General features: G+C 38.3%; 1 protein-coding gene across 1 annotated transcript in view; it reads left to right on the top strand.

The window, feature by feature from the left end:
- Positions 1-19,894, top strand: part of NALCN (sodium leak channel, non-selective) — a 463,243-nt gene that overhangs the window by 384,975 nt on the left and 58,374 nt on the right. Inside the window, exons 15-16 of the mRNA XM_058184759.1 lie at positions 5,226-5,363; positions 10,783-10,857. Coding sequence (XP_058040742.1) covers positions 5,226-5,363; positions 10,783-10,857 — 213 coding nt within the window. The remainder of the gene's footprint in view (positions 1-5,225; positions 5,364-10,782; positions 10,858-19,894) is intronic.

Genomic DNA, 19,894 nt, shown 5'->3' with positions numbered 1-19,894 from the left:
AAACCACATGAATACAATGTTGCCATTGCAGAATTGTCCCTAATCTTGATATATAGATTGGGAAATTCTTTAGACTTTTAAATCACATTTGAGTTTTTTTTTAATTATTTTATTTTATTCAAAAGATTAAGAACTAAAATCCAAAAGAAAAGCATTGAGCAGAAACAGAACAAAACTAAACAAAAATGTTGAAAAAATGTGAATTAAAAAAAACTACAAAAGACAAAATCATATATTATTTCCCCTAGTTGAGCATTGAAAAATCTATTGCAAGAATAACAGCTTCTCTCCTTGCAAAGCAAGTCCATAATTTATAAGCTTGTACATCTATTTGCAACCCAATTGACCTGTCATACGTTACATATATGAAAGGTAAAATAATTTAACATTTGAGGCTAACATTGTAGGTCACAAATTCCTACTGATTAGAATCACCTACTTACTCTTAAGTCTCTTACTTTTTAATGTCTCTTTTAGCTTGGAAAATTGTCACATGGGAGTTTCTTTCCTTACTTCTATTTCAGCGGAAGATTAGCAAATGTGCTGGAGTATAGTTTTGGTTTGTTTTTTAATCTCATTCATATTTTCCCCTTTTGCAGAATAAGGAGGATTACATTTAAACCATCTAATGAATAGAAAATTAACATAATAACAATGAGGTGTGGCAGAACTTTGCATTTTTTACCAGCAAGATACTAAGACTAGCACGTTATTCTAATGCCAATACTGTATCACTATGTCTTCTGTCTTTCCCTACTTTTCAAAAAAGCTCCTGGGAATTCTTTTATCATTGGTTTTTAATGCAGCCACTTATTTTAATTTTAAAAAACCCCCAAACCATTCATTTTGTTATCTGTACAGTTAAAGTGACAGAGAAATGTATGTATTTTAAAAGAAATATAGAGCTAGATTCTAGGTGAATGAAAAAGAGGAATCCTGCTGATTTGTGTTTCATAAATGTGAGAATAGAACTCAGGTTCACACTGAAAATGGTTTTCCAGATTTTTCTTTGAGTTTAGTTCTGGGCCCGGCTCAGAGTAACATCCTCCTTGTTTAACAGATTATAGCAATGTTTTTCAGCCTGGACAACTTTAAGATGTATGAACTTCAACTCCCAGAATTTCCCAGCCAACATGGAGAATTTGGCTGGCTGGGAAATTCAGCTACTTGAAGTACACACATCTTAAAATTACCCAGGTTGAGAAACACAGGAATGTAGAGATAGAAAATTGCCACCTAGAATCTTCTGGAATGGGTAGACATATTGAATCAAATAATGCAAGTTCCTGTGGGTCTTGACATATCAAACCAATGGCAGCCGAAGACTGCATATCCAAACACTCATTATGGGCAAATGTTTTGGGTTCCTAAGTGAAAGGGAAGAGGAAGACAGGCATTTTAGCTGGGCACAGTACCATTCCCCTCTAAGTAAAAGCAAATTTAAAATGGTCAGCATGTTCTGACATGGAATTTTTTGCTCTAGATGCCAAAAGGCTTAGCAGAAAGAATTGATTATCACATCCATTAATGATGCTGAAGTACAAGCCCTGTAGGAACATTATATGTTTTTAGGATAAAAAGAGAAAAGGCAGACCACTTTTATTCCTAATGCCTCTAAATTCCATGCTTTCACATGGTATCTTGACAAACACAACATAAATAGAAGCTTATGGTTGCCATGGCTACCATCTACAGCATTCTCTAGCCCATTTTTCTCAGATTGCAAGGTCTCTTATATTTTGTTTTCAGGTGAATGGGGGCTTTTAAGTTCCAATTTTGTAATGGGTAGTATTTCTTCTTTTCCTTTTTCCTTGTTTTTTAATTGTTGAAATTATGGTTGAACTAAAAATGTGGAACATGCCTTGCATTTTTAAACTGTCTTAAAAACTTAGTATTTTTGTGCATTGTGCTTTTTGTGTTAGGGAAGAATTTTTTTATGAGGCATAGTTACTTCAGGAGATAGAGATTAATATTCTGATTAATATCACACTCAAAAATTTGAAGCCTTCCCTTGGGTGGGGGAGTCTAAAAAAATGAGATATTTTTTTCCAGAGGCATTTTTTTTAGAAAATGGAAGTAATATATTTTAAAAGAGCCATTTTTAATATCCTTCCTTTAATCTTAAAATATTAAAATATGAAATAAAGGTGTGAAATATATACCAAATATAAAAATAGCCCACAGAGATCAAGATCAAAAAATTCATGAAAATTATAAAATGTTATAAAAAATGCAGGATCCAAGATTGAAACTTCTGCTAGAGCTTTAGATTCAAAAAAATGAGACTGACTAGACTGGTCTACAAATTTTGGGCAATTATCGACCTTCGAGATAAAGTACGTTAATTTTACATATTTTGATTAGATGAATTAGGAAACAGGTGATAAACGTGCTGGTTTGGTAAACTTTTCAAGATATTTCACAATAAAGATTTATACACAGGTAAATATATTTGCCTACAAAGGAGGGAGGAGTTTAATAATCATGATGCTTCGTAACTTCTTGACAAAGTACGGTAGAACAATGAAAATTGTACCACATGGAAGTGTATAAATTTATCTTCGCTTTGAGAACAGCAAGACAGATGACTATGAAAAACAGGTGGAAAATTTGTTTACATCCTATAAAGCACTTGGTGCAAACATGTCACTGAAAATTCACTTCTTACAATCACATTTAGACTATTTCCCTTTGAACTGTGAGGCAGTGAGTGATGAGCATGGGGAGAAATTCCACCAGGATATCACAGGCATGGAAAAAAGATAATAAGTGAAATGGAGGCCATCCATGCTTGCCGATTACTGCTGGAATCTCCCCAAGGGATGATCCTACTGCAGTTCAGAAGAGAAAAGCCGAAAAGTGCAGTTTGGATACTGAATAAAGATGGAACTTTGTTGTTTAATCTGATGTTAGAGCTTGTCAGTTTTTCATGCAAAAAACATGAAAATGTTATATGAAAAACCAATAAATGAATGGAAAGTTATGTTATTGGTATCAATAGAAAGAGAAATTTATAGTAATTCGTGTGGCACCATTCTCACTGCTATGTCACATTTTGCAGAAACGTTATGGAGGATAATCGCACATCCCTCCCCCCTTGTAATTTTGAATTATTTTGATGCAGTTTTGACCTGAAGCTGTATCTAGGAAATTGGAGGCAATTAATACACAGGACATAATTTTCCTCTATTAGTGACACAATTATGGTAAAATTAAGCTATTTTTTCCTTGTAGACCAGTGTAATGTTTAATATGATGGGAATGTATTCTTTCTGTTCTCCCCCTTGTTTTTCTTTCCTGTATATTAATGTTTTCTCAATCTATTCAATGTGATCAACTGTGAATGTCAAAAAATTAAGGTGGCAGTCACAACCATATAATCAAAGTCCCCTTTTGTGCATGCATTATAAGAAACAACTTATTTGATAACATAGCTGTGGCCACCATCCTGACTTTTTTGACCCCATTCTTCAGACAATAATCCAAAGACTGAGCAAAGAAGTCTGAAGATACCAGGACATGAAATAAGTTCTGTTCTAGCTTTTCCATGATCTGATATTTGACAAGTCATATATTGCAGCTAAAAGTAAAAAAGTTGCTGCTGAACCGCCATGATGGGTAGCATTAACTAAACTTTAAAACAATTAGAATGAATCTGAAGGGTTCTTCACACATATTTACTGTACACACACAATTTAATTTTAAAAAACCGTCTATTTGCATAAATCTCCAGGTCTCATTTTCACAGCTGTTAGTTGTTCTGACAGCAAGATAGCTACATTTCTGATTCCTTTTAGCATAACTGGTGGGAAGTATATCTTTCAACTAAAAATATCTTGCTCTGAAAGAAAGATTGCTACTTTCTAAAGTTAAAATCACTGTATACAGCCGTATTATCTTAAAACTAATGTTTTTCCAATGCAGAGGTTGTCACTTACAGGAAACATCTTGGAACACTGTTAGAATGAATCATATTATAAATGGTGGTTTTGATTTTCTTAGACAAAAAGATGATACTTTTTTTTTAAAAAAAGTTCAAAAATAAATGCAGCTCCATTTAATAAGTGAACCAGATAGTTACTGCCAAGAAATAATGTAAACGATATTTGTCTTCTTTTCTGTGTTTTACTATGTAAGATATTCAGATCTGTAGAAGAGTTTAGACTATTGAATGTTAGTTTGACTGTGAATCATATTATGATCTGCACTCAAAAATGCAGATACAGAGTTAAGTTCAGACTTAGTATTTATCATCTGAATGGAGGTTTTATGATCATCTGGATGTGGTATCTGTGACATACTAGAAGCTATAAATCTGGCTTCTGAATCTGAATAGAAAGTGGAGAACTTTTTTCCCTATCTGAGGAACAATACATGGAACCCGCTGGTGAAATATAGTCTGTTGTGGTCCGTCAGCAGCCTCCGGAGCTGGCAACGGAGTCAGACAGCGATGAGACTGAGGTGACGCCAGGGCCATCAGGAAGTGAGGTGTGGACTCCAGAGCCTCCAGAGCCTGATAGTAGTGAGGCAGAGGAACAGGAAGAGCCTGTTCCTAATGCATGCATGAGAAGAGCTGCCAGAAGGCAAGAGCAGCTCAAACAGAGAGGACAACTCGGGAGTAGGGCCAAGAGATTATTGGTCCCTCCCATAAGGCTTAAAACAGACCAACACCGGCGTTTCAGCTTTGCCGGAAAACAACGTTGTAGCTGTGTCTTCTGCTTCGTCTACGTCTTTGTTTTTGTGGCTTCTGGATGTTTGCCAGGAAGGGCCTTTGGCAGTTTGTCTAATTGGACTGAGGTTTGTGAGATAACTGAGGAATTTGTGTTGGGAGGCATTTGTTTTACTTTGAGTTGAACGACGCTGGGAATGAAGTAATTCCCAGCTGTTTGAATAAAGTTTGTTTTTCCGTGGACTACATTTATTACTACCTACTTGGGCCTGGGTCACAACATAGTCTGCTAGCTATAGATACCTTTAGGAATGGCACTAAACTGTGCTTTTACAACTGTACTTCTGAAATTCAGTGGTGCTCCTTGGATTTTACAAAGGTTTATTGCTGTGATGTGGTTTGGATTAAAAAACATGGTAAAGATATGCTGTTTTGGAAGATATTGGGAGGAACTCCTGCTAATAAACAGAAGCATGCAGTTTCTACCAATAATACCTTCAGAGCAGTGTACAAATACTTGTTATTAACCAGCTTGTTTGTTTTTGTTTTGATTTAGGCCTTCATGTCAATGTTTCAAATTCTGACACAGGAGGGATGGGTGGATGTCATGGATCAGACTCTCAATGCTGTGGGTCACATGTGGGCACCAGTCGTTGCTATTTACTTTATTTTATATCATCTTTTTGCTACCCTGGTAAGTTGCATGCACCATAAGCATAAATCAATTTTTGAAACGTATTTCATGCTGGCTCATCAGTGCAAAACTAGCTCATCTAGTGTAACATTGTCAGCAGACTTCCAAGGACACCAAATATGTGTTCTATCACTAGGTTACATGCTAAGTAGATGGATTTGCAGGGCAGAAACAATTCAAAGGAAGAATCGCTCTTTTCTTTATTCCTCTACTGATCGGTTCTCCCATTCAATTGCTTCTGGGCATTTTAAGTTTACTTTTACAGAAGAAAAATTGTCAGGGAGAGAGCTGCCAGGAACAAGAGGAACTTCCTTTTAATTGATACTTGCTTTTCTCTATTTTTTTTTAAATATTATACCAATCACAGATTGAAAGCCAGTATTTCCCAAGATTTAGCTTTACCTTGTGTTACCTTCCTACAACTTTTGGGCATGGCCAGAATCCTTCTTCATTGCCTGCTTAGAGATACTCAGTCATTGAGTTAGGGTCTGGTCATCTTTTTTAATTTTATATGAATGTTTTATTTGAATACTATTCAGTAGGATTGTTTTAATTTATTACTGTCACTTTGAATAAAGACTGCTACTTAGATCCCAGGAATGGATACCCATTTAGGCAAATATCTGTGCAGAATTGTTTGGCAGAGACAACTTACCTTTTTAACTCATGGATTTTCACTTGTCAATAAAGGCAACTATTTAATTCTTGAAAAGAATCTGGAGTTCAGATCTGTAACTTGTGGTGATCTGTGTTTACAAAAAATGCAAGGTCTTTTTAAACAAAATCATGCTTCCTCTTTAATCTAATAGAGTATTTATTAACATCCTGAATCACAGCAAAACAGGGATCAAAATGAAGCAAAAACATATATTTATTAAGCAAAGTTTTCTATAGTTTCATTGCATTGCAATCTTCCCATAGCTGTAATTAAACAGAAAGATAATAAAAGACTTGGGGCAACAGCTGATAATTAGAAGTTAGTACAGTGCTTCCCTATTTTATGATGTCCGAATAAGCACATGAAAAATGTCATGGTATGGCATACTAATGAAAGAGCAAACCAACAATTAATTTCATATATAGATAGAACACAATGAACGGATGCAATTTTAGCAGATCTTCATTGTTTTACACTTCTGGGATGTGGAACAGGTGCTTTTTATATGAAAGGAAGTGTCCAATCCATTGGAACATATGTGAAAACAATCTCATTAAATAAGATGAAACCTAAGGACTGATGGTGTTATCTGGTGCAAATTTGGCAATTACAACAACGGCTTCTATTCAAGCAACTATCCAATTCATTAAGGGAAGGATTATTCGCTTTTGGCCTAATGTATAAGTTATCTGTGATCTAGGCAGAAATTGAATTTATTAGTTTATATTCTCTTCTATCCTTGAGACCCATATCCTTCTAAGGAGTACAGATTTTCCTGCATTCCTTTCCAACATACATGTTATCCAGTGGTGGGATTCAATTTTTTTAACAACCAGTTCTGTGGGAATGGCTTATTTTGGGGTGTGGCTAGCTGGTCATGTGACCGGGTGGGCATGGCTGGCTGGTCATGTGACCAGGTAAGAGTGGCTGGCTGGTCGTGTGACTGGGTGGGTGTGGCTAGCTGGTCATGTGACCGGATGGCCATGGCTATGGGCATAGAAACTATTCAGAGGGCTAAAAAAAGTCATTTCTGACCAGTCCTCGCACTTTTGACCGGTCCTCGCACTTATGACCATCCTCACATTAATGCCCACTCATTTCACAACTGCTTCTCTTCACCATGGTTACAAGATAGGGTGCAAAATGTAAAATGTAACAGTCGTAGGTGTGAGGACCGGTCAAAAGTGTGAGGACAGGTCAAAAATAACTTTTTCAGCCCTCTGAGTAGTCCCTATGTACAAAATGCTGCAAACAGGCATAAATGATGACCGGTCATAAGTGTGAGGACTGGTCAAAAGTGCGAGAACCTGTCAAAAATCACTTTTTTTAGCCCTCTGGGTAGTCCCTATGTGCAAGGGACTACTCAGAGAGCTGAAAAAGTTATTTTTGACCTGTCCTTGCACTCTTGACCAGTCCTCGTACTTACGACTGTCCTCACATTTTACATTTTGCACCCTATCTTGTAACCGTAGTGAAGAGAAGCAGTTGTGAAATGAGTGGCACGGTTAAGAATGCTGCAACAGGCATAAATGTGAAGATGGTCATAAATGCGAGGTCTGTTCAAAAGTGTCAGAACCTATCAGAAATCACTTTTTTCAGCTCTCTCGGTAGTCCCTATGCACATAGGGACAATCCAGAGGACTGAAAAAAGTGATTTCTGACAGGTTCTCACACTTTTGACTAGTCCTCACACTTACGACCGGTCATCATTTATGCCTGTTGCAGCATTTTTAATAACCATGTCGCTCATGTCACAACTGCAGTGCTTCATGTGACCGGGTGGACGAGGTCAGGTGGTCATGTAACATAGCTTATTTGCCCTAATGACAGTTTGCTACAATGTTCGTAAGTGTGAAAAACGGTCATAAGTCACTTTTTCAGTGCCATGCTTGTTAAACCAATTACCAGAACAAATCCATTCTCCCTCCCTCTTTCTCTCCTTCATCTTTCTCCCCCTTCTATCCTTCATCTCTCTTTCTCTCCATCATTTTCTGCCCCCCTCTTTCTCTCCATCACTGTTTCTCCAGATGGGGTAGGGTAGGCTGGCGCTGCGTGGGTGGGAGGCGGCCGCAGGACAGTCCTGCTGGGTGGGCAGCAGGCCGAGGCGATTGAAACATGCTTCGCTGCCCACCCGATCCAAGCTCCTCGCTGGCTGCGCTTTAATCGCTGGCTAGAGAGACGCTTGGATGCAGGTGGACCGGGGAAGGAGGATTAGCAGGCCACCAGCCGCATGAGGGAGGCTGAGCGCCTTTGAAGTGACAACCGGCAAAGCAAACGCGGGGGAAGGGCTTCTTCCCCTCTCACAGAAGCCCCACAGCCAGCGCCCCTCGTCCCCATAAAAACACTTCCCGGTTTAAAGGCCCCTCTCCACAGACTCCCAGGCCCCGCCCTCTGCCTCTCATTCCCAAATCCCCTCTCCCCTCCCCAACAGTCCCGGTGGAGGGGAAATCACTCACCGGCCCCCTCCCTCTGCAGGCTCCCAGCGACTCCCCCGCTCCCCCCCATGCGGTTGGGTTGGTTGGCTTTGGTTTTGAAACGAAGTTCCGAATGGGCAAGACGCAGGAGGAGCCAGGCCCGCGCCCCGTGACGTTTTTCTGGAAACCGATAACGCTGCAAAAAACCACGTGACAGGGAGGGAGGGAGGGAGGCCAGGGCTACCACGGTGTGCGGAGAGATGCCTCCCCCCACCTACCCCACCCCCCTGAGTCGAGTAAGGATCACGTGAGCCCGGGAATTCTGCTCGCAATTGGTGCAGAAGAGGAGGAGGAGGAACAAAGGAAGGGCCACGTGGCCAGCAAGGCGCTTTAATCTCTGGCTAGAAAGATGCTTGGATGCAAGCAGGCTTCTGTCGGATCGGATCCATGCATCCAGCTCCCCACCCAATCCAAGCGCCACGCGGTTAAAGCGCCCACCGACCGAAGCCTGCCTGCATCCAAGCGTCTCTCTAGCCAGTGATTAAAGTGCCTCACTGGTGGCCAGCAGTGTCTCTCTAGCCAGCGATTAAAGCACTTTGCTGGTGGCCAGCAAGGCGCTTTAATCGCTGGCTAGAGAGATGCTGCTGGCCACCAGCGAGGCACTTTAATCACTGGCTAGAGAGACGCTTGGATGCAGGCAGGCTTCTGTCGGATCGGATCCATGCACCCCGCTCCCCACCCAATCCAAGCGCCACGCGATTAAAGCGCCCACCGACCGACGCCTGCCTGCACGTGGCCAGCGAGGCGCTTTAATCGCTGACTAGAGAGACGCTTGGATGGAGGCCGGCTTCGGTCGGTGGCCTCGCTGCCCGCCCAATCCAAGCACCACACGGCCTCCGACAGACACCGGTAAGTAATGGTGGGGAAGGGAGGGGCAAGGGGCGGGGCAAACCGGCAATTTAACAAACGATTCGGCCGAACTGCCTAGAACCGGCAGAATCCCACCACTGTTACCCCAGAATGTTCAAATTCATACATTAATGTCTGTGCATACTTTAATAATACCACTATTCAGAGGTTGTTGGCCAGGGGATCAGAGGGAACAAATGCTGAAAACTACCTTAATGCAAGCTCCAACCCATTTACATGGCTAAGTGGCTCAGTGGCTAAGACGCTGAGCTTGACGATCAAAAGGTCAGCAGTTCAGTGGTTCGAATCCCTAGTGCCGCATAACACGGTCAGCTCCCGTTACTTGTCCCAGCTTCTGCCAACCTACCAGTTCGAAAGCATGTAAAAAATGCAAGTAGAAAAATAGGGACCACCTTTGGTGGGAAGGTAACAGCGTTCCGTGTGCCTTTGGCGTTTAGTCATGCCGGCCACATGACCACGGAGACATCTTCAGACAGCACTGGCTCTTCGACTTTGAAACAGAGTCCCCTAGAGTCAGGAACGACTAGCAGATATATGTGAGGGGAATCTTTACCTGTGACATCTCAAGTACATATGAAAGAGACAGAACTTGCAACAGGATGGCTGGACAATGTTATTATCCTTTTAACAAAAGCCCTAGAACCTGAGGCTGCACCTGTCATGATTAATAGTTATTTAGGAGTCCTGTAAAACTTCAGTAACCATGACAAAAAAAAGCTCTAGGAAATAGTGAGAGACATAAGCAAGAAAACAGCAGGAAAACATTGCAGCAAATGATAACTTAAAGAACTCAGAACGAGAAGGCGGGTAAAGTTCAAAAGTGCTAATTGTATGCACTTGGAAAAAGATTCTATAGAGGGCTGAGAGAAATGAATAGTTTTCACAGCAGAGGCTAAGATAGAAGTTACATTTGAAAAGCAAAAACTGTGTTAGGAGTGAAGTCTATTATTAAAACTCAAAAGGGGATGGTGAAGTTAAATAATAAGCTGAGGTTTAACTGTTCTTTTGTGATAATGCTCTAGACTTGTTTTTGACATTCAGTAAAAATCTTCCTTCTATGCCTGTCGTTCCCAGCCATAGAAATGGGAAACAATCACCCTAAACTGCAGTGTATTTTGCACTCAAGGCACAATTCTTTGATCAAATCTTGGAACAGCTTTTCATTAGGTTTTTAGCTGGAGCAGTGGCTGAATGAGGATTGAACTATGAGCAACATATATGCATGTATTTATGTACTGTTTATTCTACATGTTTCTTTATACATACGCAAATCAATAAAATCCCTCTCCGAAATCCAAATAGACTACAACTGTATCTCTCCTCTATTTTGGACTTTTTCTTCATATTTACTTCACTAAAAGTATATTAATTTATTTAAAAATATTAAGTAATCAGTTCTTTTTTATTACTTTTGTAGATTCTGCTGAGCTTGTTTGTTGCAGTTATTCTAGACAATCTGGAACTTGATGAAGATCTAAAGAAACTTAAACAAGTAAGGTTGTTCGTGTTGGATGTTATTTATACTAAAGCTGTACTATGATGCATTCACTTTTCTCTTGAAAATGTAAATGCCATCTTCAGAAAGTAAAATAAGAGCTGTGTGTAGTGTACTAAAACTTGATATGCCTAAATATTAAACATCATTTGAAGAGGCAGGGAAAGTATATCCTATGATTATACTTGTTGGGCATTCCAGAACTCATTTTCAGTAGTGCTTAGCACAATACTACAGTACATCGTATTTATCAAAATAATTATTTGAGAACCCAGGCGAGAGTATCATTTCACATTTCCTGAGAACATTAAGCATGGTGCCTATGGAAAGATACTGGTGCTCCTTCCTCCCCCTCCCTTCTTGGCCCTCCCTCATCATCAGGATGATCTAACTGCCAATCAAACAGCAACACTGGGCAGCAAGAGGAAAGAAGACAAGATGGCTGCCTGGGAGCTCTGCAGCTACAGGATGCATGAGGAATCGCTTGAGCAGAGTCAAGGCCCTGGAATAAAAATAAAACCAAAAACTAAAGAGAGGCAGCCCTTGGTTCCTACACCAGTTTCCTAAACATTACGGAAAATAAATTAGGGTTTTAACTGAGCAAATCACTGTAAAATATAGCGTATTACAAAAAAAAAGTCTTTACATCTATACTTTGGCCTTATCTTGCCCCTGACAATTATGATCTCAGAATAACAGATCTATTTATGTTATGCCTAACGTGTTTATAGTGAGATTGATATGAGACTGGAGCTTTTAGTCATCCCATCCTCAAATATTTGATATCAGACTAAGCAGAGCCTTCTAAGAAATTGAATGTTGAGAATAAATCTGAAGTTTGCATGCTTTTTCTTTTGACTGGCCCCAAACTCCATTGCATATTTAAATCCTAGGATCGATCAAATGGTACTTTAGTTCATAGAGTGTGGGTTTTCACAACTGGTCTTTATTGGTGAAATAACTTGCAGGTAATGCCACATGAAAAAGCAAACAGTATGGCTAGATAAATGTCAGTGGTTATTCATTGTTTCACACACTATTATTCAGTGCTTTCTGAAGGCTTATGATCTTCAGAGTGCATTATAACATCATGATACAAGTTCATCTTTTCATGAAGTCACAATGCATGTTTCAAGATTTGCCCTCTTTACCCCTCTCCCGAACACACCTAAGTCGAAGTCATTACCCACTTTTTTAATATCCAGTTCACATTCTTTTTGGAAAGATCTGTCCTTTTACACAACCTCTCATACCTCTCTTCCTATTAGTATTATATATGGATGACTCAAATACAATTTTTTCTACCTATAATCATGTGTAACAAGTTTACCATCATTTAAACATTTTTCTCTATATATATTAGCTAATTTTAGTCAATAATTTTTTTCAAAATAAATTTTTTCAACTTTTTGTTAACAGTGGGCACAGATTTGACATAAAATAATCTTATATTTCCCAGTATGGTTGTCTTTTAAGCTTTTCCATGTTTTATAGTTATCATTTTCTACACACGCACAAGTTGCTTAGTGATTCTGCCTGATACCCTACCAATTTGTAAAATTACACCCCCACTCTCCTTCCACTGTACATGTTTCAGAATAAAATGAAACAGATCGTAGCCACAGCTGCCAGTACAAGAATACATTGTTTGCAGGTATAAATTCCCTCATTTCTTAAAGTATTCTAGATCAGGGATCTCCAACCTTGGCAACTTTAAGACTTGTGGACTTCTGCTGACTGAGGAATTCTGGGAGTTGAAGTCCACAAGTCTTAAAGTTGCCAAGGTTGGAGACCCCTGTTCTAGATATTAGAGTTAGGAAACAGTTGAGCTGAAGTTTGGTCTTTAAAAACTTCCATTATAGAGGAGTCTAGCCTCGTTTCTAGTAGGGGGCAGTTATATTATGTTTTTATATTACACTTCCTTTCTCTGTAGATGAATATTTTATTTTTTCATTTTATTTTTTTATTTGTCACAACACTATATATAAGCATAAGCATGAAATAACTATTTTTTTATTTTTTATAAGCATAAATATAATCATAAGTATGTAATAACTATATGAATTTGGATACAATCAAAGGGAACATTAGAACAGGAACGGTAGGCACGTTGGTGCTCTTATGCACGCCCCTTACAGACCTCTTAGGAATGGGGTGAGGTCAATAGTAGATAGTTTTTGGTTAAAGCTTTGGGGATTTTGGGAAGAGACAACAGAGTCTGGTAGTGCATTCCAGGCATTAACAAGTCTGTTACTGAAGTCATATTTTCTGCAATCAAGATTGGAGCAGTTCACATTAAGCTTAAATCTATTGTGTGCTCGTGTATTGTTGTGATTGAAGCTGAAGTAGTCTTCGACAGGAAGGACGTTGTAACAGATGATTCTATGAGTTAAACTCAAGTCATGTCGAAGGCGGCGGAGTTCTAAATTTTCTGAACCCAGGATTTCAAGTCTGGTGGCATAAGGTATTTTGTTGTAATCAGAGGAATGGAGAACTCTTCTTGTAAAATATTTCTGGACATGCTCAATTGTATTAATGTCCAAAATGAGGTATGGGTTCCAGACAGGTGAGCTGTATTCAAGAATTGGTCTAGCAAATGTTTAATATGCTCTGGTTAGTAGTGTATTGTTTCTGGAGAAGAAGCTACGTAGTAACTGTGAGAGGGATCTTGGAGTCCTAGTGGACAACCATTTAGATATGAGCCAGCAGTGTGCAGCAGCTGCTAAAAAAGCCAACACAGTTCTGGGCTGCATAAACAGAGGGATAGAATCAAGATCACGTGAAGTGTTAATACCACTTTATAGTACCTTGGTAAGGCCACATTTGGAATATTGCATCCAGTTTTGGTCGCCACGATATAAAAAAGATGTTGAGACTCTAGAAAAAGTGCAGAGAAGAGCAACAAAATTGATTAGGGGACTGGAGGCTAAAACATATGAAGAACGGTTGCAAGAACTCGGTATGCCTAGTTTAATGAAAAGAAGGACTAAGGGAGACATAATAGCAGTGTTCCAATATCTCAGGGGTTGCCACAAAGAAGAGGGAGTCAAACTATTTTCCAAAGCACCTGAGGGTAGAACAAGAAGCAATGGGTGGAAACTAATCAAGGAAAGATGCAACTTAGAACTAAGGAGAAATTTCCTGACAGTTAGAACAATTAATCAGTGGAACAACTTGCCTGCAGAAGTTGTAAATGCTCCCACACTGGAAATTTTTAAGAAAATGTTGGATAACCATTTGTCTGAAATGGTGTAGGGTTTCCTGCCTGGGCAGGAGTTGGACTAGAAGACCTCCAAGGTCCCTTCAAACTCTGTTGTTGTTGTTGTTGTTATTATTATTATTATTATTATTATTATTATTATTATTATTATTATTATTATTAAGTTTACAACTCTTGAAGCCTTTTTTGCGATGTAGTTGTAGTGAGCTTTGGCACTTAGATCATTTGATATGAAAACTCCAAGGTCTTTAACGGGGTGGGGGTCATCTGTCCATCAAGCTTGTATTTAGTGTTCAGATTCTTTTTTCCAATGTGTAACACAGAGCATTTGCTGGTTGAGATTTGGAGTTACCAAGTTTTTGACCATTCCGACACAAAGTCAAGGTCTTTTTGAAGGGATATATAATATGAATATAATATAAATATAAATTATATGAATATAAATATAACCAATACAATTTAAGTCTTAGCTATCTCGTGTTCAAAAATTAGCTAATCACAAATAAGCGCCACCTTTGGAATTTGTATACCGTTAGCCTAGTATGTATCAGTTTCCTTCGGTTTGATTCATATGTGCAAACAGGGATGTGTCCTTTATGTATTCAGAGTCTGATTGTCAGTTAATAATAAAAATAGACTTTTAGCCTACTGCAGTTATGCAGAAGCTTTCCCATATAAACAAATAGGCCACAGCTATGTCATGACAGATAGGTATCAATAAGCAGGGCTCTCTGAACAAGGAAATGAAGTGACAGGAAAGGTTATCTCTTGGTGGCTGCTGGGCAGGGTGTGTGTGTGTGTGTGTGACAGTTTTGTTGAAGGAGATGCCAAATACTTTTGAGTGAATGGAGAGAAAGTGCAATAAAGAATATGCTATCACCATACCTTTTCAAGTTTTATTAGCAGACGTGACATAGATAGATTTTTACGGTCTTTTTATCGTCTCCTGTTAACAAATACCAAAGAGACTCACTTTTTTCCCTTTCTCAAACCTTCCAGAATTTAGGGACATGCCACTGTCGATTCCATAATATTTCTTTGTTATATGATTTTGTATTATTTTACCGGAAGTCAGTCCTATTGGACTGAATAACACTTACTGTGTGTAAAGATGCTGCCAGAATGTGAAATCACTGAAGCAACTTAAATGATTCAGAAAATAATTGAGTGCGTGGTAAGTGTATCTCCTTGCAGGACTCTTATCCTCTCCACTATCTCCAGGGATAAAAGGAAAAGAGCTTTAGATAATAGTTATTAAGTGAATAGCTAACTTCAGTGGCAAACCTGAGATTGTAGGATGCTTTGCTGTTTTTGTTTTTGTTTTCTTCAGCAAAAAATAAAGGCACCCAGAATCATCCTAATGGGTTTTAAGAACATTATGATTTCATTCTCATGGAGCAGAATTCTTAATGATTTCTTTGGGGAATCTTTTCTTGCTTATGAATAGAAAAACAAACAATTTTATGAACTACAGTTTATCTCTTAAGGGTGCTGAACTAAACCATGTCCTGAAATAAACCTTCAGAAATTAAATTCAAGTGCATACTTAAAAGTGAAATGCATGGTTTGGTAAAGGATAAATTTCAAATTAAATTATTTTAATCACTTGGGATGTTGTAAATAGTCCACCAGCAATACTGTCATTTTGTAAAAACTCATTAAAAATTCACAAGTATCAATCTAGTACCTATTTCAGTATTAACAAAAATCATTTAATTCCCATCTGTACATAAAAGTGATTGGCATGAAAAGTAGATTATTGTTTCTTTGGTTTTTAAATGTTGCTATATGTTAAGCTGGTTAGTGTTTAATGGCATTGCAAGGAAAGGAAAGGAAAGGAAAGGAAAGGAAAGGAAAGGAAAGGAAAGGAAAGGAAAGGAAAGGAAAGGAAAAGAAAAAAGCTGTAATGTCTTTAGGTAAAAGTGTTAGAGCATTCAACTCAGATTTTTATAAAAAAAAGCTAGTGAAAGAACATGCTATTTTTATAAATACTGCCAGACACTACTGCTGCCACTGGATTTTTTACTTGATTGTCTACAATTTAGATGAATATTCTCCAGGATATTCTTTGGGGATTTTTTTCCCCCTTGAATATTTCCTTGTGAACTCCTAGATCTTTCATGTATTAAAATAGTTTTGTAATGAAAACCAAGCCAATACTTTTAGTAAGAATAATTACACTGAAATGGAAACAAAGAACCTATTCTCTAAAGCACCTGACGGCAGGACAAGAAGCAATGGATGGAAATTAATCAAGGAGAGAAGCAAGCTAGAACTAAGGAGAAATTTCCTGACGGTTAGAATAATTAAGCACTGGAATAACTTGGCTTGAAGTTGTGTCTGCGCCATTACTGGAGATTTTTAAGAAAAGATTGAAGAGCATTTGTCTGAAATGGTATAGCATCTCCTAATTGGGTGGGGGGTTGGAGTGGAGGTTCTCAGATGTCTCTTCTAACTCTATTATTCTTTTTTGTCATTCTTTCTCTGATCATCTATATCCATCCCATCAAGCCCAAAGAAAATCCAGAATGGGATAGGATCTTCTGCCATGGGCAGGGGCTTGGACTAGAAGATCTCCAAAACCCTTCCAACCCTATTATTCTATATCTATGTTCCAAGTTCTTCGTGTAGAACTTTCTTGCTTAGCCAATAACCAGGAATAACTGGATAAAAAGTGGCATCTTGTTCTCCATTTTTATTCTTTATTCATTGTCTATTTTCTACAAAAACTTTCTAATGCTAACAGCATTTCTCTTTTCTGTTGAAATATCTGTTGCTTTGTTGTTTCAAAGCATGAGTGTCACTTTAATTATACAACAGCCAAGCTCAAGTATTGGAAGAAATAGTATACAATGTGCAGGATGTATTTGGTGTCTCCAGTTATCATAAATAATAAATAATAAAACTTTCCAAATCTTAGCAAGACTCTTTATCACAAATTAATCAGTTTTGTGAGTATATATTTAGATTTACCTGGCAATATCAGATGACTAATATTGTTGAGTCACTTCTGACTCTTTGTTAACCAATGGAAATGCTTTGTGAGGTTTGCCTGTCCATAATAGCTTCATTGCGTTCTTGTAAGTCCATGCTTGTATGTTCCAGGATACTTTCTAGCCACTTGTCTTTGGTCGGCTTCTTTTTTTATTACCTTCAGGACAAAAAAAATAAAATGAGTTGGGCTCCTTTCCAATGTCTCCTGTCATTGTGTTGTTCAGTGTCTTTTATCATTGTGCATACAAAATATTTAAATGTTGGGTGCATTATTAATGCTTGAGCAGACTAATTTTACTTCAAATTGTATGAATTATTTATTCTTCTTGTCATTCAAGATATTGTAGGAGGAGAAGCATATTAGTGTATGGTGGCAGACTCAAGTTGAGCCTAGTAATAGCTTTTCAAACACATTAACAGGCATAAGCTTTTGAGAAAGTCTGAAGAGGATAGGTTGGTTATATAGAGGCTTATATAAATATACTTATATAAAGTTTATAAACTTTGTTAATTCAAAAGGGTCTACAATACTCCCGATTTTTTAGCTGTTTGGTATTCTCAAAAATTCTTTCCAGTAGCACAATTCAAGGCCTTAGTTTTTAATTCAGTCTTTCTGATGGTTGAGCTTTCCCAGTTCATATATTACAACTTGAAATGCCATCCTTTGAAAATACTTATTTAGTTGTCAGGTTAATGCGTCTGAATTTTATTATTTTGTATAGATCTGTGGTAGTCTTAGTCTCAACTAGCAAGTGTCTTTTTGAGGGGTCCTTGGTACTCTCTGAGCTTGCTTGTTTTCTTGCAAATGTTTCATTACCCTAACTAAGTAACATCCTCAGTGCTAGTAAAGAGTGCTGTTTGTTGTCAATTTATATTCTGGTCAGTGGTGGGGTACTACCGGTTCGCACCGCATCAGGCGAACCGATAGTGGCGGCAGCGGGAGGCTCTGCTCACCCACCTGGATGCTTCTGCGCATGCGCAAAAGCTTCTGTGCATACGCAAAAGCACTGTGTGGACATGCCGTCGTGTGCCAAAAGTGGGGGGAGCATAGGGGGGGTCACGCATGCATGTGTCCCTGCATGCACGCATGCCCTCCTCACACTTCCCCCCCCCGCTTTTGGAATGTGATGGCATGGTGGGCCCGGGAGACCCATTTTTCGCTCTCCCCAGGCTCAAGAGGTTTTCTGGGGAGAGTGAAAATGGGTTCCCCACCCACCCACCCCGGAGGCCCTCCAGAGGCCAGAAACAGCCTGTTTCCCAACTTCCGGTAGGCCCAGAAGGCCCGAAAATCAGCTGAGCTAGGATAATGCTTGCGTGCCCACCGATATGGCTCCACATGTCACAGGTTCGCCATCATGGCTCTAGGTCTATAATATTAATAGTATATTTCAGACAAAACACTACCAATTTATTCCTCCTTTCCTATCCAACTTAATTCTGATATTTGATATGACAGGAACTGACAACAGATACATTTTTTCAACGCACTACAGTACTATGGGTTTTTTTTTCTACCATGAACATTTGATGCATTATAAATATATTATTATTTTACCTAATACTAAGCTTAGATTGTTTTCCAGTTAAAGCAGAAAAGCTACTTTTTTCTACACAATCTGCCACTTGGACTGTAGACCGTTTAAGAAACTGACATGGAGGTTTGTGGTGGTGTGAGATTATGATAATATGTAAAGTAATTTCCCCATACTGAGTGGCAATCCCAAGGAAGATTGTCAAGTTCTATTTATGCTCTCAATATCATATAAATAAATACTGTAGGAAAAGTTTATGCTATAACCTTCCTAAGTTCTGATTAAACAAAGAAACCAACTGAATTCAGCAAAAACTCAAAATGTAAAGAAAGGCCATGAGAACATTACAAAGGATTCTCTGTATAATTTTTTTCTAATTCTTCTTCCTCTACCACTCCATATTCAGTATCATGATTCTGATAGTTCTCTTCCACACTATTACATTTTTAAGTATCTGATGTTGCAAACAACAACCAGCAAAGAAGATGCAAACAACCCATTTGCTTTTTCTTGCAATTAAAGATAAATTTAGAAAAGGATAAACTTTTTATTGATCTTTCCCAAAGAATGGATTTGTCCTTTGCATAGCTATTGCTTGTGTATATTTTCCCACCAAGTGCCATATTTTCAAAATATATAGAATACCCTGACCATGGATATGTTGTTTATATTTCTTGATTTCTTATATTTCTTGATTATCCGATATTATACTAGATTCTAGAAACTTTAGATGCTAGATTCTATAGCCTTGGCTAACTGTAGAATTTTATTGAACTTGCATATGAACTGCTCAGTTTCCTAATTAATATAAGATCGGTAAAGAATAATTTTATGATGTTTACATTATTCCATACTGATTTCATGAAGCACCTATCAGTAATCAGGGTGGGAAAACCCTTAGTAAAACTTGTTGAAAAGTAACTGTGGGAGCTCTTAATCACAATGTGCTTGGAATATAAGAGAAGATTGTATGAGTGTTATGCCTATTCTGATCTTGCGTGTTATGTTGTGCTTTCTAAATGATTTAGCTGCAGTTCCCATAATCGTTCATTGTTGGATTAGCAATTGCTGCAAGCATTTTGTGAGTTTTTGGAAATACAGTTCCATGATAGGAGAAAAGAGAACAACTGAAAATTAACTCCCACTCTACTGTTTGTATGTTAAACAGTGTTCCAGCATTAAATGTACCCAACTGATATGTTTACAAAATCAATTCAAGTCCTATCCTGACTCCCACGCTCTTTTGGAAAGTGGCAATCCAATGAATGTTAAGTTGTTGAAATACATC

This window comes from Ahaetulla prasina, chromosome 5, assembly GCF_028640845.1.
Source record: "Ahaetulla prasina isolate Xishuangbanna chromosome 5, ASM2864084v1, whole genome shotgun sequence".
Taxonomy (NCBI): Eukaryota; Metazoa; Chordata; class Lepidosauria; order Squamata; family Colubridae; genus Ahaetulla; species Ahaetulla prasina.
The sequence above is the reverse complement of the archived record's forward strand: the minus strand, read 5'-3'. Positions and strand labels throughout refer to the sequence as shown.